This window comes from Ipomoea nil, unplaced genomic scaffold (assembly GCF_001879475.1).
Source record: "Ipomoea nil cultivar Tokyo-kokei standard unplaced genomic scaffold, Asagao_1.1 scaffold2036, whole genome shotgun sequence".
Lineage (NCBI taxonomy): Eukaryota > Viridiplantae > Streptophyta > Magnoliopsida > Solanales > Convolvulaceae > Ipomoea > Ipomoea nil.
Window position 1 is genome coordinate 4,584,929 of NW_017618464.1, and position 25,080 is coordinate 4,610,008.

General features: G+C 39.5%; 1 protein-coding gene across 1 annotated transcript; it reads left to right on the top strand.

Annotated features, from left to right (window-relative positions):
- Window positions 1-381: 381 nt before the first annotated feature.
- LOC109147830 (protein FAR1-RELATED SEQUENCE 5-like) lies at window positions 382-3,914 on the top strand. Its single transcript, XM_019295487.1, has 6 exons — window positions 382-387; window positions 818-947; window positions 1,411-2,031; window positions 2,153-2,365; window positions 2,450-2,483; window positions 2,807-3,914. The coding sequence occupies exons 1-6, from the start codon at window positions 382-384 to the stop codon at window positions 3,912-3,914; spliced, it is 2,112 nt and encodes a 703-aa protein (XP_019151032.1).
- Window positions 3,915-25,080: the final 21,166 nt, after the last annotated feature.

The following is a 25,080-nucleotide window of genomic DNA, read 5'->3' on the forward strand; positions in this document are numbered from 1 at the left end:
TGTATTTCTTGGTGTTTGGTCTACATGTATAAATTCGCAAATTATGCTATGGACTCGTGTCCACTATGCATTGTGGACACGAGTCCGAAACGCCGTCGTTTTAGGGGAAAACGGCGGTATTCTAATTTTAAAAAAAAAATTGCGTTTGTTAAGCCGTTAACGGCGTCATTAATTTTATTCTTTCCTTATTTCGTTTTGGCAATTTGAGATTGCAATTCTATATCGCAATTTTTCCTTCTTTCATTCTATATTGCAATTCTATATCGCTATGATTTCTATCTATTCTTTCCTTCTTTCATTCTATATCGCAATCGCAGAGTTTGTTGATCATCTGTATTTGAATAAAGAGTTCTTTGATGGATGAGGCAACAAATCAGAGCGATGGAGGTATTTTGCGATTTTGAATATACTTGATATTTTGTGTTTTGAGATTTATTAGGTAAAAACTGAATTCGATTGTATATTTGTGTGCGTTAATGCGATCAAATTTGGTGTATGTGTATGGTTTTTTTTTTGAATTTGTGGTTGTTGATTGCGTACAATATGTGAGATTTTGGTGAGGTTTTGCTGGTTATTGAAATCAATGTATGCGATTTTGGGTAGATTTTACAGGTGATTTCAGATTTTGGAGTGTTTACAATGCTCATAAATCTCTGCAGTTTGCTTGTGTCATAATATTGCAACTATACATTCATAATGATTGACTTGTACATTCATACTGTGTGAACTATATATTCATAACATTTTTTGGTACTCTGTAGCTATTTGTTAAGTGAATGTCAGTAAGTTGCATGTTATATGTTCAACAATTTTACAGTTGTATGTTTATATATTTGATTGCTATGTGTACACTGTTTATGTATTTTCAGTGAACGAAGGTTTGGTGGGTGATTCATTAAGTACAGATCAAGGAGATTTAAACATTGATGGATCTTCTTCCATTCCAGGTTTTTTACCAGTGTTTACTCTTAATTAGAATGTTTTATTCAATAAGTACAGATCAAGTATGGTGATTTGTGATGGTTTTTATTTGCTAGAATGATGTTTTTGACCATATATGTATTGTGCTTATGTGAATAGATTGATGAAGTTATGAATATACACTATGAAATTATGAGTATGTAGGGTGAAATTATGAATGAACAGATATGTAGTTTTGAATATACAGTTATGCAATTATGAATGTACAGTTTTATAGTTATGAATATACAACTATGGAGTTATGAGTTTATATTCATAATGTTCAGTGAATGTTATATATATTTTTTTATCATTTGATGGAAATTCTGTTCCTATGTAGATCATGGCTGGATTTATTCGGCATTCCCCTCTCCCCCTCTACGTTGGAATTATATTTCCATCAAATGTTATTATTTGTTATACTTGAGGTTATATATTTTGTAATTGCAGTTGATGAAGATTTGGTTGGTGTTGTAGTAAGTAATGGTGATGAAGCTTTTGATTTGTATAATGAACATGCATATAGAGTTGGTTTTAGTGTGAGGAAGGGTAAACAACGTTACAAGGCATCTACCAAGACAATTCAAATGAAGAGGTTTTACTGTTCTAAGGCTGGTTTTAAGTGTAAGGCAGATGGTGGTGTTAAGCTTTATTCAAAAATTGATACAAGGACAGGGTGTGGTGCATTTGTTCAGTTTGATGTGGGGGGTGATGGATTGTGGACAGTTGCAAAACATATGAAGGTGCACAACCATGAGCTATGTGATTTAGATAAGAGTCATCTACTTCGTTCACATAGGAGAGTGGGAAGTAACCAGCTTTCATGTTTAAAAGATTTGAAGCAGAGTGGAGTTGGGGTGGCAGGGGGTATTAGGTTTTTGAAACACCAATCAGGCGGGTCTCCATTGGTTGGTTTCACTAGTCGTGATGCTTATAATTCGTTGGCTTTTGACACAGTTAAGAGTTTAGATGGAACTGATTCAAATTCGTTGATTGAAATATTTAGGAGGAGGCAGTCTAATGAGTCTGACTTTTTTTTCGATTTTGAAGTTGATTCTGACTCAAGACTGTGTAATTTTTTTTTGGAGGGATGGTCAAATGAGACGGGATTATGAATTGTTTGGAGATTTGTTAGTGCATGATACAACATATCGCACTAACAAATATGATATGATATGTGGGCCGTTTGTAGGGATGAATCATCATTGTATGAATGTAATGTTTGGTTGTGAGTTTTTGAAGAACGAGAGGATAGAATCCTTTGTGTGGTTGTTTAAAGCCTTTTTAAGATCTATGGATGACAAGTGTCCACAATCGATTATGACGGATCAATGTGCAGCCATGGCTGCTGCTATTTCTATAGTTTTTCCATCATCACGCCATCGTCTTTGCATATGGCATATTGGTGAGAATTCGAAGAAGCATATCAAGACGTTAAGGAACAATAAGGAGTTCATGGATATCTTCAACTGCTTGCTGAAATACACAGACACTGAAGCTGAATTTGAATTCTATTGGACTAGGTATGTTTCTGTTTATGGGTTTTTGTTTATGAATGTACAGTTTATAGGTTATGAAGTTGCAGTATAGAAGTTATGAATTTACAGTTTAGCTAGTATATTTGGAAGTAGGAATATATGCCATGGATATGAAATATATGCAAGTAGGAATCTGCATTATTTGAATTATGAATATACAGAACATCAGTTATGAATATATAGTATAGAAGTTATGAATATACAGTTTAGCTGTTATGAACCTACATTATATTAACTATGGATATAAAATATTTGCAATTATGAATCTGCATTATATGAATTATGAATATACAATACATAATTTTCAGGATGGTGACTGAATTTAAGTGTCACAAGAATACATGGCTAGGGAAGCTTTATGATTGTAGGGAGAAGTGGTGTCCAGCTTTCAATAAGGATTATTTTTCTGGGGGTATTCTATCTTCACAAAGGAGTGAAACCACTAATCATTCAATTTCTAGAAGGCTGTCTAAGACTGCTGGTTTGTGTGATTTCTACTCATCGTTTGTTAGTGTTATTTCTGAGTGGAGAAGTAAAGAAAATGGTGAAGACTTTCGATGTGCTCAAGGTGTACCTGCCATGATGATTGACAATGTGAAACTTCTTTCACATGCTAGAGAGGTGTATACAATTGAAATCTATTTTCTGTTTGAGGAACAGTTAATGAAAGGCAGTGCGTGCCACCAAGAGATTGTGTTGAATGATGGGTGTCAATATAAGTATCATGTGTGGCGACCGGATGTAGATATTATAAGGCATGAAGTTAGTTTTAAGCCAATTAATATTGACATTTCTTGCAGTTGCAAACTGTTTTCTGAAATGGGAATCCTCTGTTGTCATTGTCTACGCATACTTGATATAAACTGTGTTCCTAGTATTCCGGACAAGTACATTATGAAAAGATGGACCAAAAAGGTTGCAGCTCTTAGGAATGTGAACTTTGATTTACTGTCTTATAATGTTGGTGTTCCCCCTTCAATTTGGGTTGTTGAGATTAGTAGGAAGTTTCAAAAATTGGTTGTTTCAAGTCAAGACAATAGTGTAACTAGACAGTTTTGCGATGAAGCTGTTGAGAATGCAAAGAAATTGATTGAAGCTGAGATTGGGGAAATGAATATTGAAGGGTGTGGTGCTTCATCTTCAAATGGTATTGTTCAAGATCCTTCAAGCCGGAGATTGAAAGGTGTGCGTAATAAAAGGAGGAGTAGTATTATTGCAAAGAAGTACACTATAGCAAGGGGAAGAAGGAGTGCTGCAAACAAGATTGCTTCAAATATAAAGGGTGCCGTTCAATCACTGGTTTTGGAAAATATATCTGAGATTGCTGGTGATGGATATCTTGTACACCCAACTTCTAGTAGTTCACAGTTTGTTCGGTTTAATAAGAGTTTAGATGAGAATGTAGTTGCAGACTGAGATTGTGATATGTCAGTTGGTTAGATTTGAACTTTATATTCAAAACTTTTATATATACATTTACAAGTTTTGCAGTATATATTCTTAATACTTGTTCTTTATTTTTTAAAGAGGTTTAAACATCTATGTTGACAGTGTACATTCATGATCATATAACTGTACATTCATATTTCCATAATTGTATATTCATAATATCATAGTTATGAATTACGTAATTTAGTTCAACAAATTAACAGTAGAATCGTATTATTTTTCATGTTAATTTACAAGTTTTTTTTTTGTATATATTATTAATATTTAATTATTATGTCTATTAAGAGGTTCAAACATCAAAGTTGAAAATAATAAGTTTTACCACTATATATTCATAATTATAAGGTTATAATGTCAATGCTATGTGTTCAAAATTCCAAAGCTGTGTATTCATAATCACAAAACTGTACATTCATAATATCATAATTGTACATTCATAACCACAAAACTGTACATTCATAATACAAGTACATACATAATGCCATAACTGTACATTCATAACCATAATACTGTACGTTCATAATCTTATAGATATCAAATATGTTATACATGTTCACAAATTAATAATAGAACCATATGCTTGAAACATAAAGTCATAACACTAGAACCATGGTCACAAGTGCAAAAATAGACATGTTTGAAATATAAAGTCATAATAATAGAATCATGGTCACATGTGCAAAAATATACATCCCCACAATCCAACTACACAATTCGTAATATCAAAAATCAGAATTCACAATTGTTCAGTCAACCATGTTCAAAATAACAGTATTTCAAATTCATTTCAGGTCGGACAGATCCCTTGCTGCTTTCATAACCCTGTGCATTTCTGTGTTCTCTTCCCACGTTATGATTGTAGCAGCATACTTTGCTCGCAACCCATAGATGAAATCAGCCTACAAATGAAGAACATTAAATAATAAGTCTCATGCAATGGAAAAAAAAATAAAAAAATAAAAAATAAAAAATCTGAAAGTAATATGTTTTCCTCTTACATTTACACTAGAATTTCTTTTGAATCCTGGGTTCCAATTCTTTAGAGTTCCTTTATATGATTCCATATGTCTCATGACATATATTCCACAGTCAATGGAATTTTCAGTCTCTTTCCAGGTCATAGGAAGCACCTCTATAGGAATATCTTCTATTTTCTAGTACAAGGATGAACTGTTTGCTGTCAAGTATTCCTGGAATGCAGTTAGCTACACAAAAAATATGTCAGTGTTCATTATGCATCATACTTCATATATTTCAAATGACAAGAAGTTAAAGTTTTTGGATAAGTTACCAATAATCGAGGGCAATCTTCATACTTAAGTTCTTCTGTAACATCAGGTGGTAGGGCCTTGTTGTCTATCACTTCAAGCTTAGATGAAATCGTGTTGATGCAAATAACAAAGAAGTGTCCATGTCGATACACAGGGAAAAATATCTGTTTTGAAGAAAAAAAAAGTTATAGTACAAGAATTATGAATCTACAGTATGGATATTATGAATATATAGTATAGCAATTATGAATATGCAGTGTTTTGGTTATGGATATTGAGTGTGGGTAATAGAGCTTACCAATTGTGCATCACTGATATCAAGATTTCCAAAAATACTCAGCTCATAGTTTAACCTCTCATTGAAATTTTGCTTCTTTTTATCAAGTGGGAGACTCTTCATCCATTCGTCTGTTGGTTCAAGTTGCAGCTAATGAAAAAACATTTATGAAGAGAATGAGAACTTTGCATACTGTAAATTGAAATTCAAATAACAGTTGCTTGCAAGTCAAAAGATACTTACATATACCATTGTGCTGAAGAACACACGTTTTGGCTGTCCCGGTGCTCGTTTGATGTTGCGTAATGTATGCCTATAAGACCACACATCTATCAGACTGTTTGATATTTCTCCTTCACTCATTGTTAGGAACTGTTGTCTTGTCAAATAGAAATCCTTATAGCTGAACAGTAACTCACTATAACACCCAAAAAAAATAAAAAATAATCAGTTAATACATGGTAAATACTTAAGTAATTAAATAGTTTATTAAATATTTAGATTTCAAACGTACTCATTTGGATGATTATCAGAATCTTGCATGAATGCATAATTTGAAGCGATCCTTTCCTTAACAGTGGTATTGCGAATATATTTTGCATTCTTTGTCCAATAAGGAGATCGTAGATTCAACGGGATATTCTTGAATGTTCTTTTTGGCCTTTTTCGGATGGTGACATCCTCAATATCAGTCTCACTCTCATTCAATGCTCTGTATTTATACAAAAAATACAAGTAGGAAGTTATAATAATACAATAGAATATTTATCAATTTAATAAGTATATGTTAACAATTTACCTAGTGTATATTCATAATTCATAAAATGTAGATTTATAATACATAAATTGTAGAATCATAATTACGAAACTGTATATTCATAACTACTCAACTGTAGATTCATAATTACTTAACTGTAGATTAATAACTAATAAAATGCATATCAGTTACATGCAATAGGTATCATATTAGTTGCATTCAAAATATATGAAACCTAAGCATATATTTACATATCAATATCATCAAGCTCAGCAGTAGGGGCAGCAGCAGCAGCAGGGGTGGCAGGGGAATCTAACGTGAATGGAACCCTAATTAAAGGAGCTTTTCCCTTGTTGCCGGAGGTTGAAACAGCATCAGTTGATTTTTCTTTAGAGTTGTTGGAGGTTGTCAAACCAGCTCCACATGCAATGCTGTCAACAAGGACATCCAATTGTATTCCCTCCGTTGTGCTATGCCCTGCTGGTCTCTTATGTAATGGGGCTGGGGTTAGGGAAATTCCTAGATCAAAAGATGGAGCTTCTATTTCCATTTGCCTGGTTGTTTTCTGAAAAGCCTCTACCAAAGCATCCACTGCAGCTGTAAAAGTTTCTTGACCAAAGAAAATGTCATCTAGCTGCGATGCTGTTGGGGTTGGAGCTGCTTGCATTGTGCTTGCCACAGAAATCATATTTGAAATACCAGAAAAAGTTTTCTTTATCACCTCCACAGGTGCCCCCTCCCTTCCAACCTCAGTCATTGCTTCTCCAAACTCAATGACATCGGCAGCAAGCCTTTGCAGTACTTGCGTCACTCTATCTATACTGGATGATGGCACTGAAATCGTTGGAACTACTTGTGCAGAAGGACAAGCTAAAGCAGAAACATTGCGAACTGTAGTAGGGTTCTTCATTCGTGGGATAACCTTTCCCTTTCCAAATCCACCAGAATTCTTCTCTGCATCCACTCTTTTTCTCAAAAGTTTAGTTGTCCACGAAAGAATGGTAGGGTGTGTTCTAATGACTTTCATCCCCTTGAATTGGACTCTATCAACATAGAAAAGCTGCAAAATCCCCCATAAAATGTATGAACTGCATGTTCATAATGATAAAGTATGATAAAGTATAACACAATACAAATAAAAAACAATATTGATGAGCATATAATCCTTAAGTAGAGGGGGGATGGGGAGTGCCGAATAAATCCAGCCATGCTCTACAAAAAGAACAATATGTCCATCAAATTAAAAAATTCAGCCATGCTCTGCAAATGATATAACTGTACATTCATAAGCATATATTTCTATATTCACAACATCCAAACTACAGAGTACCACATGCATAATCTTTGAACTGTATGTTCATAATGATATAACTGTACATTCATAAGCATATATATTCTATATTCACAACATGCAAACTACAGAGTACTACATTCATAATCTTTGAACTGTATGTTCATAATGATATAGGTGTACATTCATAAGCATATAGTTCTATATTTACAACATAATAATATAAAGTAGAGACATATCAAGGACTTACAAGGAGGAATGTGACTGGACCAGTAAACACAGCACCAGATTTTTTCTGTTTCTTGTCGATTGATTTGATAAGGTACTTGTAGGTATAGCTGCACCAATTGTAGTTCTTGATCTCACTAACATCAATCAAAGAGTTCAGGATTCTGACATTGCAGTACCGTGTCTGGAATCCACTGAGCATTGAAGAAACAATCAAGACCATGAAATCTCTCTTAAACTCATCTCCATAATCTCCCCTGTCAATAATTGTGTCTCCCATCCTTGTTATGATTGGTGATCCGGTTTGTATTCCCCACCGTTGTCTCCAAGTACGTAATAGAGCCCTGTACTCAGCTTTTCCATTCTCTTCAAATTTTGGAGCCTCCTCCACCTCTTTTACGCCTCGCGGGATGCCTAAAGTGCATTCAATGTCCCTCTCAGCAACATGTAGCTTATCACCTTCCAATGCGAAGTCACACTTGAAAACGTCAAAGGCGTGGACTAGATACTCCACCAACTGAGACTCACTGGTGTTCAGTTGAAGACTTAAGATTGATTCAAACCCAATATCAGTTACAGCCTGTTTTTGCTATGCTGATAGTCTTTTAATAAGCTGATGCATAACTCTTGGACCCATTCTAGTGCTAAAGTATTCAATATCAGATCTATGTTCAGCATTTCGTGGTTTTGTGGCTGGTCTTGTCCTCTTTTTTGGATTGACTTGACTTTCTGAATGCGGCTGTGATGGCCCTGCAGTCTGTGAGTTTAAGATTGCCTTCGTTGTCTTTCTTCTCTTGATTTCTCTTTCTGGTGGTTGCTGTGATGTATTAGCAGCATTTGCAGCTTTACCTCGTGTCATTTTTCTTCGAATTTCCTTTAGTGCGTCACTCAATGTAGGCTCAGATTCCATTGCTACCATTGAAAACATTAGGAATGCATGACTTTATGTATGATAAAGTATAACACAAGACAAATAAAAAAACATCATTGATGAGCATATAATCCTTAAGTAGAGGGGGGATGGGGAGTGCCGAATAAATGCAGCCATGCTCTACAAAAAGAATAATATGTCCATCAAATTAGAAAATCCAGTCATGCTATGCAAATTACAGAGTACCACATTCATAATACATGAACTGTATGTTCATAATGATCCAACTGTATATTCATAAGCATATATTTCGATATTCACAACATGCAAACTACAGAGTACCACATGCATAATCTTTGAACTGTATGTTCATAATGATATAAGTGTACATTCATAAGAATATAGCTCTATATTCATAATATCCAAACTACAAAGTACCATATGCATGATCTCTGAACTGTATGTTACAAAGTATATAACCCTTGAAGTACCATAAGCATATAACCCTATACACGCAGTCTGCAGATTACAGAGTACCACATTCAAAACCCTTGAACTATATATGTTTATAATGCTATAACTGTACATTCATAAGCATATAACTCCATAATCACAAAATTTATGAACATTCATAACATTTTGAAAACTATAATCGTAATATTTGAAGTTTATATACTAATATATACACAATATTCCAGAATATGCAGAATGTACAGTGTTAGAACACAAACACTAGGTCAAAAACACAAAATGTATACAGAATATCGTTTAGTATGTAGAGTCAAAAACACAAAATATTTATGCTGTAAAAAACTCACTTTTAAGAGGTAAGGTTAGACACAGAATACCTGTTCGTTGAGTATATAGAGTAAACAATAGAGGCCTGTGGTGCGATCGACGGTGATGGAGTCTATTTTGAGAAAAAAAACAGACAAAAATGACGAGAATGGGGGTGAATGGAGGTTTTGCGAGGAAGGAGATGGAAACTTGATCGAAAGGAAACCGCGAAATGGAGTATAACAGTGACGAATCGGGTTTTAATATTCAACATTCAATTTAAAAAAAAAAAAAAAAAAAAACGATTGGCTGGTGATAACGGTGCCACTTACGGCTCCGTTAGTGCGCTAGTATGAAACGATGTCGTTTCAATCCGTGTCCACAGTGCGATGTGGACACGGGTGCATAGCATAACGATTGTATAAATTGATTTGGGCCAGAAATTTGATTTTTTTGACAGAATTGAGAATTATATTGCTTTCAAATTGCCATTCAATTTATTATTGAATATGCTCATAAATTAAGTTGCTATTGTGTGCAATTTATTTGAATAGTATTTTTTTTTAAAAGTTCCTATGCATATTCTATTAGCATAATATATAGTTTTATTATTATGCGAATTATTCTTTAGAGGTGGACCTTCGTTTTTAGCTAGTCTTAGTATATATAGATCTTGGCTGCTATCACCAAGTGTGAATTCACCAAACTTGGTTCAATGGGAGCAATTACTCAGAAGTCCACGAGCGATGAGGCCTTGAAAAAAATATTTTAAAAATTTTTAGTGACTTTGAAATATTTTGTGAAGTTTCCATAAATTTATGGAAAAATAAAAATATTTTTAAAATGTGAAAACACTTTTTCTTGAAAGTTTCTAAGTAAAATGAGTTAAATTGTTCTAACCTGCACTGTTTATGGTTGAACTAACTTAGCTCATGATCTATAATTGATTGGATTGACTCAATCAGTACATTAACTATGTACGGCTCAATTTAGTTTATTAGTCTTGATGGGCTATCTCAACCCACTATTATATTATTTAAATATGAACACTGGGATTCAATTTTTAGAAAGAAAAAGTATGAACATTGAATTATAATCTCTAGAAAAGAATAAAAATAGAGTCCCGTGAGACACAAGTTGATACTATTAATTAATTAATTATTGTCGTTGTTGTTAAGCATATATTTTCAACAATTATCAGATGGGCTGCGCGCAACTATTCAGTAGGAGCCTCAACTTTGTGGTACAATTAACCAGTGTGTACGTACTGCATTTGAACTTATTGTACCGTCCAACACTCCACCTAGTTTTACTTCATGTCTCCTCTTTCTTTTATCATTTTCTAAAGTTACACATGCAAAATATGCTATTTCTGTATACATTATATATGTCTGAAATTGACCGCATAACAACGATATTTTACCTACCATAGTTCATGATGTTCAATAATCATACTAAATTTTAATTAATTTAAAATTAAGGTGAGTTTGGAAACTCGAAAAATGACTTTCGAAAGTTATTTTCTTTTTCTGTGTTTAGAGATGCAAGAGGAAAATATTTATTCTGGTCAATAAACAAAAATCAATTTGGCAAAAAATATCTTCCTAACTAGATTTTGAGCCATAGAGTTGTCAACTGAACACAATATTTTTGCCTATATTTATTATTATATAAAACAAATAAGATTTTCATTTTCAGGAAAATGAACTAAACAGAAAAATGTAATTTTTTTAAACTTTTAGTTAAATAGAAAATATAGTTTTCTCACGTTCAATCAAACATTAGAAAAGTAAATTATTTTCTAAAAAATGAGTCATTTTCTGAAAATCAATTTTCAGGTTTCCTAACAATCCCTTAAGCAAGGTTGCAAAAAACGTTAGGCGCCCTCTAGGCGCCGGGGGGCGCCTAGCTCCTAGGGCGCCAATTATTATTTTTTTTAATTTTTTAAAAAATAAAAAAATTAAATTAAAAATTGTGAAATTCACTAATAAAACATAAGGTTCCTCTAGTTTTTTCTTACAAATTATTTACTAAGTGGTTGTAAAATTGTTTTGAATATTGTTGAAACCATCTAAATACATAAAAAAAAATTAAAATTAAGAGCAAAAGAAGCATTTTTGGAGAAATACATGATTTGAACAAAAAAATTGTTCAAAACAGACAACCGAGTCAAAAATTATGTCTTCCCGAACTTTTAACACTTTAAAACTATTAGAAAAAAAAAAAAAAAAAAAAAAAAAACCGACCGAACCGGCGGGCCGCGGAGGAGGCCGATTCTGGCCTTCCTCGCGGCTGCCGCCTAGGCGCGATTTTTGCAACCATGCCCTTAAGTATGATTGAGTTCATTTAATATATACATAATAGATTTTTTGTAAAAAAGAAAAAAAAAAAAAGATCAAAAGTGTAGTTTATCCCTATTATAATAATACATATGCATATTAAAAAAGCGGTGGAGGGAGGTGGGGTAAGGGCCCTACCCCAGGGGGTAGCTCCACCCCTGGTTAGATAGAAAATTCTCAGATAGAAAATTAGACAGAATATGACCAATAATTGGACGGAAATATTACAGAATGTTAGTTGTGTTTCTTTCCAAGTTCTAACTGTTGGTAGGAAAATCCTAAATCATATGGAATATTTTTTACTTGTTGCTAGAGCTGCTCGTTGATACAAGGCTGCATGACTCGGAACTTCTTCAAGCTTTTCTTTCTATTCGAGAACAATATACAAAATACACAACATACTCAGTGTAATATTATAAGATAAGCTATATTAATTTTTTTTTTCAAACTTACCAATCTTCAGCGATTCTCCGTCAATAGAATAAAATCACAGTTGTGATGTGAACACCTAGTCCACCGCAGTATGAAATGTTATTCCTCTTGTTTTTTTCTGAGAGCTTTTTGAACTCTTCACTCTCTCAAATGGGAACTAAGTCAGTCGTCATGTGCTCTGGAATCCAGTGTGGTTTGGGTTTATTGTTGTCGAGTCCTCGCGAACTTCTCGTTTGATGGCCTGTAAGCTACTTTGCAGCTATTTTCTCAACATTCACGCATTGAATGAATGAAGTTTAGTGACTAAAAGTTAAAATTTTTATTAAAATATCGACCAATATTATGATTAAACGAAAATATTGAACGGAACTAGTCAGACTTTCAGCTGGTGTACTATATAGTTCGTGCGCACAAACTTTCTGAAGCATATGCAGAAAGCAGTCAACAGGCATTGAGATGATCAGATGCAAGGTATCTTAATATACATGCATGGTGTTAAAAGAAGAAATATGTATCACACGTACGTGAACGCTGTATGCTCTTGTCTCGTTCACACGAATTTCTTGACCTTATTATGGTTTGTTTTTTTTGAACACACCTTATTATGGTTTGGTTGGTAAAAATCATGTGTTGCTATCTTCGTTGACTACTAATAATTTACTCCGTAGTATATATTACTCTTAAAATAATCTTTCATCTTATTTTTAAGATGGCAAGTCAAATTCTCAATCATTATTACTTGAATTTATGTATGTTTGTCTTTTTTTAAAAGTGAAATGAGTTACTACAAGAGGGAAGAAAAAAGCACGAAAGTATTCCGCGGGACTTAGTTCAATAGTTTATATATTAAGGGTCGTTATTCGAAAAGTTTTGTTCTAGCGGTACACTAAATACATGGGGTTATTTGGAGATCGACCCAAAGTCCAAAAAATTGATCAGAAGTAATGAAGACTCCTTGTGTGTAGAGTGTACATAAAAGAATAGATACTGAGAACTGATCAAAGGTCTAACTATTTAGCTCTTGATAAAGATTTTTAGGGGTTTAAAATTAATCTTGTGTAAGTAAAGAAACTTAATGTATTGTATACATGTAAAAACAAACCAAATAAAAAATAAAAAATAAATAAATAAAAATAAAAACAAAACAAAAAACAAAAAAAAAAATAACAAAAAAAAAAAAAAAACATACATTTTGTGGATAATCATGTATGTGTTTCAGATGTTCCTTGAACTGGCAAACAACCTCAGCTCTTTGTCTAGCAAGGCTGTATGTATGGTCCCTTTCCGCAGATTATAACTTTTTTGTGGACACAAAGATTCCTATAATGGAACATTCTTCTTGTTTTTATATAAATTTTGGATAATCAAGTAATAAATGTTCTTATTTTTTTAGTACAAGATACTCGTAACTAAACTTGCTCTTATGTATTAATTCATAAAAATAAGAGTTATGCTATTTATCCCTCTAAAATTTTCCCTCCTTACATTGTATTTTTTAATCAGACAATTAACTTTCTTTTTAATTATTGGTGTGGTCACTCAATTCATGGACAACATATCAATGATCTTAAGTCACATCATTGAATAAAATATTAGGGGAAAGATTTGGAGGGGAAATTATTAGTTTCTTTAAAAATAAATGTTATTTTTGAATTTACGAGAAGGGACAATTTTGTAGACGTTATATTAACTCACATTTATATAATTAGTCAAAGTTCCCCGACCTATTCAATTCCTAGCAGGGTTTAAACCTCCACTCTACCAAAAAAAAAAAAAAAAAAAAAAAAAAACACTAATGATTTGTTTGAAAACTCGAAAAATGATTTCAGTGTTTGGATGTGCCTGAAAAATCAAGTCAACGGAAAATGTTTTCCTTTAACTTTGGAAAATATGCTTGGAGGAAAATGACTTTTTTTTTTTTTTGGTTTGGAGAAGTCATTTTTCAACTTTTACACCAACATCACACCACCACCATTAACAACATACCACCACCATATATACCGCCGCAATCACCGCCACCACACCACCACCATCACACCACCACCACCAACAGCATACTACCACCACCCTCGCCGCCACCATGACACCACCAGTTATTAGAGTTAATTCCATAAATGGTCCTTCGACTATTGACTTTTACTATTTTTTGTCCTCGACTTTTAATTTGACCAAGGTTGGTCCCTTAACTATTGATTTTATTCCAATTTTGATCCGTTTGTTAACTCTTGTTACATAGGTGTTAAAATTGAGGGCAAAAATAAAAAATAGATATATTATATCAATAAAGAAAAGCTTTGTCCGTCTTCTTCTTCCTTATATCTTCTTCTCGCTTCTTTGGTTCGACGGCAGCTGTGGTGGAGTAAAGCAACCGATGAGCTCACCCAGTAGCAACAACGGAGCGACGTAGCATCCTCCAGCGGCGGCGACCCCTGTATTTCCGGCGATAGAGAAAAACAGTAGGGCAGTGGTAGTGCGAGGCTGGGCAGAGCAATCTGACGAAGATCTGAAAATCCCCCTTCTTTCCAGCGGTGTCTGAGCAGCTCCGGCATCCAACATCCTAAGCCCTCAATTTTGAACAAAACTTTTTGCCATTTCTTCATGGAATTAACTACCCTTCGTTCCAATTATTTTTCCCTTCGTTCCAATCACTTTTTGCCATTGCTTCAAATTCAGGCAAAAAGTTACGGTTCTAAATATGATGGAGGAAAAAGGAATAAAAGAATAAAAGGTTAAAATATTTGGTTTTACATTTTTTCCCCTAATTTTAAATAAAAGGTTTATGTTTAATTATACAATTCTACTCATTTTCCAGAAAATAAACCAAATACACCAAAACAGTTTTCCATAATGCAATCAAACACTCACTACAAGAAAAAGCGCGAATCGCGACGGAAATTTTCCGTCGCGAATGGGCATTATTCCGTCGCGAATCGCGTTTTGCGACGGAATGGCGACGGAATATATTCCGTCGTCTATCGGCTTGTCGTTTTTTGGTAGACGACGGAATAATTCCGTCGCAAAGTTTGGCGATAGAATTCGCGACGGACTATTTCCGTCGCCATATGGCGACGGAATTATTCCGTCGCAAATTTTGCAACGGAACTGTTTCCGTCGCAAATCCGTCGTTATTTCTGAACCGAATATTTCGTCGCCATATTATTTTTTCGGTCGCTAATTCCGTCGCTCATTTCGCAACGGAAATGTTTTCCGTCGTAATTCCGTCGCAAAGTTTGGCGATAGAATTCGCGACGGACTATTTCCGTCGCAAATCCGTCGTTATTTCTGAACCGAATATTTCGTCGCCATATTATTTTTTCGGTCGCTAATTCCGTCGCTCATTTCGCAACGGAAATGTTTTCCGTCGTAATTCCGTCGCTTCATTGGCAACAAATATTCCGTCGCAAATCTTATATTCCGTCGCAATTCCGTTGCGTTTTTTAATTATTTTAAAATAAAATTTTGATTTTAAATAGTAATGAATGTTTTTAAAATAAAAGATAACATAATTCTAAATTAAATTAAAATACTAATACATTACCAATCCACATTTCATACATAATATAATCGTCAATTAAACTCTAAACAACATAATAATACATTGTCAATCCACACTTAATACATAATATAATAGTCAATTCAAGTCTAAACAACATAATAATACATTATCAATCCACACTTAATACATAATATAATAGTCAATTCAAGTCTAAACAACACTAACAAACAGTCATTAAAATCAATTGATTTGAGATGGAGGTGATGATGAAGTACCCGCTCTGCCAACATCTCCCATTGCGATTCAACTTGTTCCTAAAATATGTTAGAAATTTAGTACAAAATATATGTAAAGGCATATATCTTTTAAAAACTTAAAACGAATCAAACTTACATGATTTGTTTGGCTTTTTCAGCTATGAATGTTTGCCCATCGTGTTGTTTGGTATGTGTATGTCTGAACAGTTCATAATATGATGGACAATGACCCAATTGTCCTTCCTACAAATTATATTTAACAAACAAAAGCAATTATTAAAGTAAGAAAAAATTCGGCAGAGTTTCCTTTGTATATAAGACTATCTCCCTGTTCAATATATAATACAATTCAATTATAATCTCCAACATCAATCAATAAACACAATAAAACACAATCACAATCAACAAAAAACATAAAAGTTGGAGCCAAATGAGATGTGACGACATCTTTTACATGGACATTGAATTTTAGTTCCATCCATGAAATTCGGCTGACTACATGCAAACTCAATAAATGTTTCTAATTCTTCGATAAAGACTTGATTAAGATCACCACGTTGAGTTCGTCTTTGATACATCCAACTTCTATCCATATTACTCATTTATAGATGCCTACATATTTACACATATATTATCATGATTTTCAAAGTAATGATTATGCAATAGAAAAAACAAAAAAGAAGCAATCAAATTAGTCCTTAGAGAAATGTTAATTGGACTTGTAACATACCGATCTTAGAGAAATCTTAATTGATAGGCTAACTATTTTACCAAACAAGGCCATTATTAATTATATCTTGGGGATTTGGTATTGTTTTTAGGTACAGTGATAATATATTCAATTTATGAAGAAAACTAGCACAAAACAACAAACTTTATTATATGTTGAGTGACTTTGATTTGCACTGTATTGTCTATGGTGATCTATCCATGTGCAGCTTTCTCCTAGTCATTGCACTAATATGAATGACCAAAATAACTAAAACCATATATACAGGGATTAAAAACGAAAACTATACCTTTCATTTGAAACTCAAACATAAGGTAAACTATATAGTCCAGAAATTTCACAGAGGCAATTAATATAAAAAGCATACAAGATATGAGTCAGATGGATTTAATTGTCTTTGATGATAAATGAGTAACCAAAAATAAAATAAAATCAATTCATTAACCACATCAAAGTTAGTATCTGATAGAATACATTTGCTCAATTGTAAACCTGAGTTAGTATCTGGTAGATGAACCACACAAGACTTGGACAGCACCAGACAACACTAAATTTACTTAAAAAAAAAAAATTAACTGCGTAGACGGAGTGAAATATTACGAGATGAATTACCAGACGGAGGAGGTCGACGGTGCCTTGCTGCGACGGCGACGGCGACGGAGTGCGACGGCGTTCTGCGATGGTCGTTCTGCGTAGACGGAGTGAAACGGTGGTCTTGGTCTATCTGCGTCGATGAGGCAACTTAAATTAGGGTTTTTATTTTCCTTCTTAATATATTTGATTTTATTTGATGATTTTAATCTGACTTTGAAAACGACACCGCTTATATAGATAATATAAAAGAATAATTTCTTTTAAAAACATATTGCGACGGAATTAATTCGGTCGTTAATTCCGTCGCAACATTTAGTCAAAACATCACAAATTAATTTTTTCACGACGCAAAAAATTATGTCGCCATTTCGGTCGTTAATTCGCGAAGGAAATAATATCGGTCGCTATTTCGTCGTGAACTGGACGACGGAGTTTAATCCCGTCGCAAATTCGGTCGTAATAATTTACCGCCAAACTTTCGCGGGTTTTATTTTCTCTTTGCGCCAAACATCGCGACGGAATTAATTTCCGTCGCGAATTCCGTTCTTAAATTGCAACGGAAATTATTCCGTCGCGATATCCATCGCTATATTGCGACGGAACATTGTCCGTCGCAATTTTCCGTCGCAATACGCGATTTTTCTTGTAGTGACTGGAAAGAAAAATGTTTTCTGAAAAATCTCTCATTTTTTAGAAAATATTTTTCAAGTCATTTTCCTGCCTTACAAACGACCCTAAATGATAATTGATCAACTATTTATACTAAACATGACTTAAATCAATATTTTAATATTAATATTAATAAAGAGAGTCAAAACACTTTACCACTGAAAATAGGTAGGAATTGAATAACGCATTCACAATTTATATAGTTTTTTTTTTTTTTTTTGAAAGCCACAATTTATATAGTTATTAATGCTTTCCGTTACACATTAAGAAAAAAGTTGAAAAACAAAAATTTAATCTAACATGATACATTATACTCAGGGGCGGAGGTACAATGGGAACAATGGATGCAACTGCCCCCACTCACCCCACTCCCACCCCTAGCCCTTGTATATATATATATGTATATGTATATATAGTACCTGGTAGGGAATATCCCGACCGACATAGCTTCACCACGACCGAGGGGCCTTTTGTCTCTTTCTCCTTGTCTTTACAGGTAACAGGTCGGGCTCCACGAGAAGAACCCGGTCGTAGACCGACCGGAGTTGCCCGAGCGACGGTGTCGACCACCGAGCGGTAGCCCTTTGGCGAAAGAGCTGACGAAGGACACGTGGCGGCTCTTTACATCGACAGGCAGGGCACCCGGGAGGATGACACGTGGTGGCTACGTGGAGGACATGCCGAACGGCTGGAATCCTGTCCCCGGCATAGCGGCTATAAATACCCACAGTAGCTACAGTGTAAGGGACTTTTGGACGATCGATAGGTTGTTGTTAGAGAATCCCGACCGCAGTCAGTCGGTACTCAGAGCAGCCAAGTAGATTGTACTTAGGGCCTTTACCGGGATCAATAAAGATTTTACTTGCTTTAATTGGTCCCGTGGTATTTTATATTGCTTACACAGAATTAGCAGTATCATTTTGGCGCCGTCTGTGGGGACCGTGCAAGAAACCAACGTCTTGACGAGCACCCGATCACCATATCGACATGTATCCGTGGGCACACAACAACTTTGCCGACGACCAGGCGGACGCGGCGAGCTCCTCGCAAGGTCAGACGATGGACCTCAACCTCAACCTTTCGCCACCGCATCCGTCAAATGCGTACCCGGCCGCCCAGCAGCCGGTAAATTACATACAACCGGGATACCCACCACCCGGTCTGCCATACCAGCAGCCGCCGATGATGTATCCCTCCCAGTATCCGTACCCGGTCCCACCTCCACCGTACGGGTACTGGCCAGGCCAACCAATGTGCTACACTTCCCCGGTTGGTTATCCACCATATACGCCAGCTTGTACAGCTCCAGCCGCCGCCCCTCCAGTACAACCGACCGCACAAGTAGAGCCGCAGCGTCAGTCCACTTCCCGGGCTCGACGCTCGGCTCATTCGCGGTTGGGGTCGGGGGGTGCTGATGCGATGGAGGCACCAGCTCAGGCCGTTCAAGCGGAGGACCCTGAAGAGGTTGCCCGAGCGGTAGCTTTCGATCGTCTCCGACCAGAGATGCGCCAGCGTTTGGGACCCCAAGACCCGAATCGCGGGCAAGAGGACGTACAAATGCAGGAAGCTAGCCACGAGGCTTCATCCGGGTATAGCGGGTCGAGATCTCACCGACGACGACGCGCTCGGGATACAGCCCAAGCCGCTCAAGCTGCCGAGCTCAACGAAACCCGTGGATTGCTCTACAACCTCCAGGCTGAAGTTGCGCAGCTCAGGAGTGCGTATCCTACAGCACCCCCGGCCGACCGATCGACCCTACACCAGACGCCTTTCACAGCAGCGGTAATGGCTCAGCCTTACCCGCTCGACTTAAAGGTCTCGGGAGAGAAGAGTTACGACGGTCGGACGGACCCTGAGGCTCACGTGAATGATTTTTTCAGCAACATGATGCTGAAGGGCGTTTCGAACGCCGTGATGTGCAGAGCCTTTTACTCGACCCTCACCGGTCGGGCAGCAGAGTGGTTCCGTACCCTGGCCCCGGGGTCGATCGATAAATTTGAGACCCTGGCAATCAAGTTTGTACGGAAGTTCATTACTTCCAAAGTGGTGAGGAAGTCCTACATGTACCTCGAAAAGGCCAAGCAGCTCGAAGGGGAGAGCTTGACCGACTTCCTCATCAAGTGGAAGGCAGCGGTCGGGGAGGTCGAGCCCATGGATGATGCGACCGCCACTCACATACTTCACATCTCCCTCCGGGCGGGGTATCTATACCAGGATTTTATCCTCCACCCCCCGACCACCTATGAGGAGGCCCTACGAAGGGTCACTGATTATGCCAACGCAGGTGAGGCGAATGCCGTCAAGCGCTCGCAGGAGGTCGGCTCTTCGTCCCGTAAACCGGCCGGCCGGGCGGAACATCGATCGGGAGATGACAATCCCCGACCCCGCACCAGGCATGGCGAGTTTACGGCCTTGAACCGATCCGCAGCGGAGGCCATGCAATATGCCCAGTCCTGCAATCTCATCAAACTTCCCCATCCCGATCGAGACGGCCCTGACAAGAGTAAGCATTGTGCTTACCATCGATGCGCCGGGCATGACACCGAGGAGTGTACCCACTTGCGCCAATTATTGGAAGATTTGCTCAATTTGGGAAAATTGGACAAGTGTGTGGGGAAGAGAGAGGAAAACAAGAGGAACACCGATCGGAGGGATCATAGACGTTCTCATCACCGCTCTGATCGATCTGGGCAAGACAGAAGGGATGGTCGTCATGATGACCGGCGGGACCCCGACCCTCCGTCCGGTAGCCGCCCGTCCGGAAAGCCTACCATCCACGTCATTTTTGGTGGGCTGGAAGATGCTTCCCGACCGCGGACTAATTGCCCGGTCGCAATAGTGGATTCCCGGGGAACCGGGAAGAGGCAGAAGATGGAATCCATAACCTTCACCCTTGAGGACCAACCTACCAGCAGTGATCACGGCATGGAGGCGCTCGTGGTCACGATCGACGTTAAGGGGACGGACGTCCAAAGGGTTATGGTTGACACGGGCAGCAGTGTGAACGTCCTATACTTGGACGTGTTTGAGAAGCTTGGCCTTGACAAGAAGGAGCTGACTCCGGTCGGTGTACCACTATCGGGATTTACCGGGGCTCTTATCTACCCCGAGGGAAAAATAACGCTCCCGGTCGAGATCGGCACGCCTCCAAAGTCGATCCAAACGGAGCTGGAATTTGTTGTGGTCAACCTCCATTGCGTCCACAACATTATCTTGGGCCGACCCGCCATTATGAAGATCGGTGGGATAATTTCTATGCCCCACCTGTGCATGAAATTCCCCACCCCTAACGGGGTCGGCGTGGTCCGTGGCGATGTCCAGTCCGCCCGGAAGTGTTACACCCGAGCGGTCAATAGACGTGACTCCGGTCCGTCTTCCCGGGTGAACACCATAGCCAAAGAGGAGGCTAACGAACGGAAGGAGCAGCCTGAGCCTTCCGAAGAAATTGAAGAAGTTCCCCTGTCCGAGGACCGCCCGGACAGAAAGATAAAGATTGGACGAGCCCTCACCCCCGAGATCCGAGCGGAAGTTCTGGCCGTGCTCCGGGAGTATGCAGATATCTTTGCATGGGGGCCTGAAGACATGCCCGGGATCGATCGGTCGGTCATTTGTCACAAATTGGCCGTCGATCCCGCAGCTAAGCCGGTCGTGCAAAAGACACGACACCTTTCCTCCGATCGCCGTGAGTTTGTAAGAGAAGAAGTCAAAAGGATGGCGCCGATCGAGCACATCCGTCCGGTGATCTATCCTGAGTGGGTGGCAAATATTGTTCTTGTTCCTAAGCCCCCAGCATGGAGGATGTGCATCGACTTTACGGACCTCAACAAAGCCTGTCCGCTCGACCCGTATCCTCTACCGAGCATTCATCAGATGGTCGACGAGACGGCTGGGGCCGAGTTAATGAGCTTCATGGACGCCTTTAAGGGATACCATCAGATCATGATGCACCATGAAGACGAGAGCAAGACAGCCTTCGTGACCCCGGATGGGCTGTATTGTTACCGAGTGATGCCGTTCGGCCTCCGAAACGCAGGAGCGACCTACCAAAGGATGGTCAACATGCTCTTTGCTGATCTGCTGGGCCGAACGATGGAGGCCTACATCGATGATATGCTGGTCAAGAGTCGCGACCGATCCGATCACACTCGGGACCTTCGGGAGTGCTTCCAGATCATGAGGAAGTACCAATTGCGGCTGAACCCGACCAAGTGCACATTCGCGGTTCAGACCGGCAAGTTCCTCGGCTATATGATGACCAAGAGAGGAATCGAGCCCAACCCGGCCAAAGTAAAAGCGATTCTGGACATGCAGCCACCTTCCACCGTTCGGGAAGTCCAGCAATTGACCGGTCGGCTGGCAGCCCTCAGCCGGTTCCTCTCCAAGCTAGCCGAGCGCGCCTTACCTTTCTTCAAGGTATTGCGAAAGGTTAATGGATTCGTCTGGGACGAAGAGTGCCGAGCGGCTTTTGACGAGCTGAAGGAATATCTCGTGTCACCAATCGTGCTCTCAAAACCCGAGCTCGGGGAAGAGCTAGACGTGTACCTCGCCGTGTCCGATCGCGCAGTAAGCGCAGTGTTGTGCCGAACCGATCCGGAAGGGGTCCAGCGACCGGTGTACTATGTAAGCCACGCGCTGCATGGTCCCGAGCTCCGATATTCCCGGCTAGAGAAGGTCGTCTATGCCCTATACATTGCTGCAAAGAAATTGGCTCCCTATTTCCAAGGTCGAGCAATTCGCGTGTTGACCGATCAGCCGATCGGGCCAGTCCTCCGAACTGCTTCATCATCAGGTCGCCTAGTCAAATGGGCGTTAATGTTGACCCAGTACGCGATCGAATACCGACCAAGACCGGCTATTAAAGGTCAAGCTCTTGCGGATTTCTTGGTTGAGTGCACCGCCCGGGATACCCGGCCTCCCGAGGTTGCGGATCCCGAGGCTGAGTGGTGGTCGCTGGCTACAGATGGGTCGAGTAGCAAAAAAGGGGCAGGAGGAGGAGTGGTGGTCACGAGCCCGGAAGGATTCAAGATCTATTTTGCTCTTATGTACCAGTTCCTCCCGACCAACAATGAAGCCGAGTACGAAGCATTCGTTAATGGCTTGCAATGCGCTCGGGATTTGGGGGCTGAATACATCCGAGCTCAAACCGATTCTGCGCTCGTGGTCGGGCAAGTTCTCGGGGACTATGAAGTCAATGGTGAGCGTTTGCAGTTGTACCGAGACCTTGCCATGGAAAAGCTCGCTCAGTTCCGGGGGTATACCGTCCGACACATACCCCGGTTGGATAACGCCGATGCGGATATCTTATCCAAACTGGCCCAAGACGCCCCGGAACACATTTCGAAGATAGCTCGGATCTTGGTAATCCCAAGGCACAGTATTCACCGTCTACCGGTCAATCCCATCCAACCGGTAGATGACAATTGGATCACCGATCTGAAGGAGTATCTCGAGCACGATCGCCTCCCCGACGACCCGCAGCGTGCTCGGAAGGCCAAGCTAAGAGCCCCAAGGTTCCAAGTCTTGGACGGTCGTCTGTATAGGCGATCGTATGGAGGCCCCCTCATGCGTTGCTTGACCGCATTTGAGGCTGAGTTGGTCATGAAGGAGCTACACTCGGGAATTTGCTCTTCCCATCAAGGAGGTCGATCCCTGGCCCGTCGTATCATGTTGATCGGGTACTATTGGCCGTCCCTCCAGCTAGACTGTGAAAAGTTAGCTCGGGAATGTGAGACGTGCCAACTGTACGCCCGGATGCCTGGCCGACCGGCAACGTTTTACCAGCCAGTCACGACCGCAATACCTTTCGCTAGGTGGGGGGTAGATATCTTGGGCCCCTTCCCTCAACTCTCCGGTCGGAGAAAATTCGTGATCGTCGCCATAGATTACTTCTCCAAGTGGATAGAAGCCGAGCCCTTAGCCACGATCACATCTCAGCAGTGTGCTCGCTTCCTTTGGCGCAATGTCATTTCCCGTTTTGGCGCGCCCGTGCATCTCATTAGCGACAACGGTCGCCAGTTTGTGAGCCAATACTTCCAGAATTTCTTGGCCACGATCGGGACGACTCACGTCCGGTCGTCAGTCGCTTACCCACAGGGAAATGGACAAGTGGAGAATGCTAACCGGACGATATTGGAAGGTCTAAAAAAGAAGTTACACTCGGCCGGTCGTAGTTGGGCCGATGAGTTGCCATATGTTTTGTGGACTTATCGGACGACCCCGAGGGAAGCTACTTTGGAGACCCCTTTCGCCCTGGTTTACGGAGCCGAGGCCCGACTTCCGATTGAGGCCTGGATTCCGACCGATCGAGAGAGAACCTATAATGCGGAAGAAAACGAACACGCGATGGCCGTGGACCTTGATGGGATCGAAGAAAAAAGAGAGCTAGCCGCTCGACGCATAGCCGAGTATCAGAAGCGCGTCAAGAGTTCTAAAGATGTTCGGGTCAACCCTCGTTATTTTCAAGTCGGAGACTACGTTCTACGACGAAGGGAGGCCAGCCAACCTCTAGAGGGCGGAAAGCTAGCTCAGAACTGGGAAGGGCCGTACATCATCAACGCTGTCATACGGCCGGGTACATACCGACTAGAGACAACAACTGGTCGGCTAATCGAGGGGACTTGGAATTCCGAGCACCTCGTTCTTTTTAGGCATTAGCCTATTTTTTGTATTTTTAGACGAAGTGGGGGCTCGACCTGCGAGTTAGTCCCGGTCGTCATTTCTATGTAAATTTATGGTTGTAAAATTAATTCAACCGCCTGCGAGTGGGAAAGTTTAATGTATATACGATCGATGATTGCTCGACCGTTTGTATGCGGCGGCCCGATCGGTTATTTTCTTTCACCTCCGTTACATTCATCAACCGGGCGAAATCTATCGACCGGTCAGAACGCGCTCCACATTGGCGGACACTCAAGTCACGCCGCTGATCGGGGAAGCCAGGAGCTCTCAGCATTATTCCCCGATCCGTCCAACTTCTGTCCACTATTGCACCCACTCGTGCCTCGAGCGCACAATAGTGTGGGGGCCGGGATAAGGAAGTATTCGCAGGCCCGTCGCTCGGTTACATCCCGACCGTAGAGGCTTTCAAAAATTTTTCGACAAAGGCCCGGGGATCGGGTACACCCGATCGGTTGGCCAGATTTGA

Bases quoted from the DNA above. Each gene is read 5' to 3' on its own strand.
- LOC109147830 (XM_019295487.1), top strand. The intron at 2,366-2,449 runs GTGAGAATTCGA...TGAAATACACAG, and splicing joins TCTTTGCATATGGCATATTG to ACACTGAAGCTGAATTTGAA. The intron at 2,484-2,806 runs GTATGTTTCTGT...CATAATTTTCAG, and splicing joins TTTGAATTCTATTGGACTAG to GATGGTGACTGAATTTAAGT.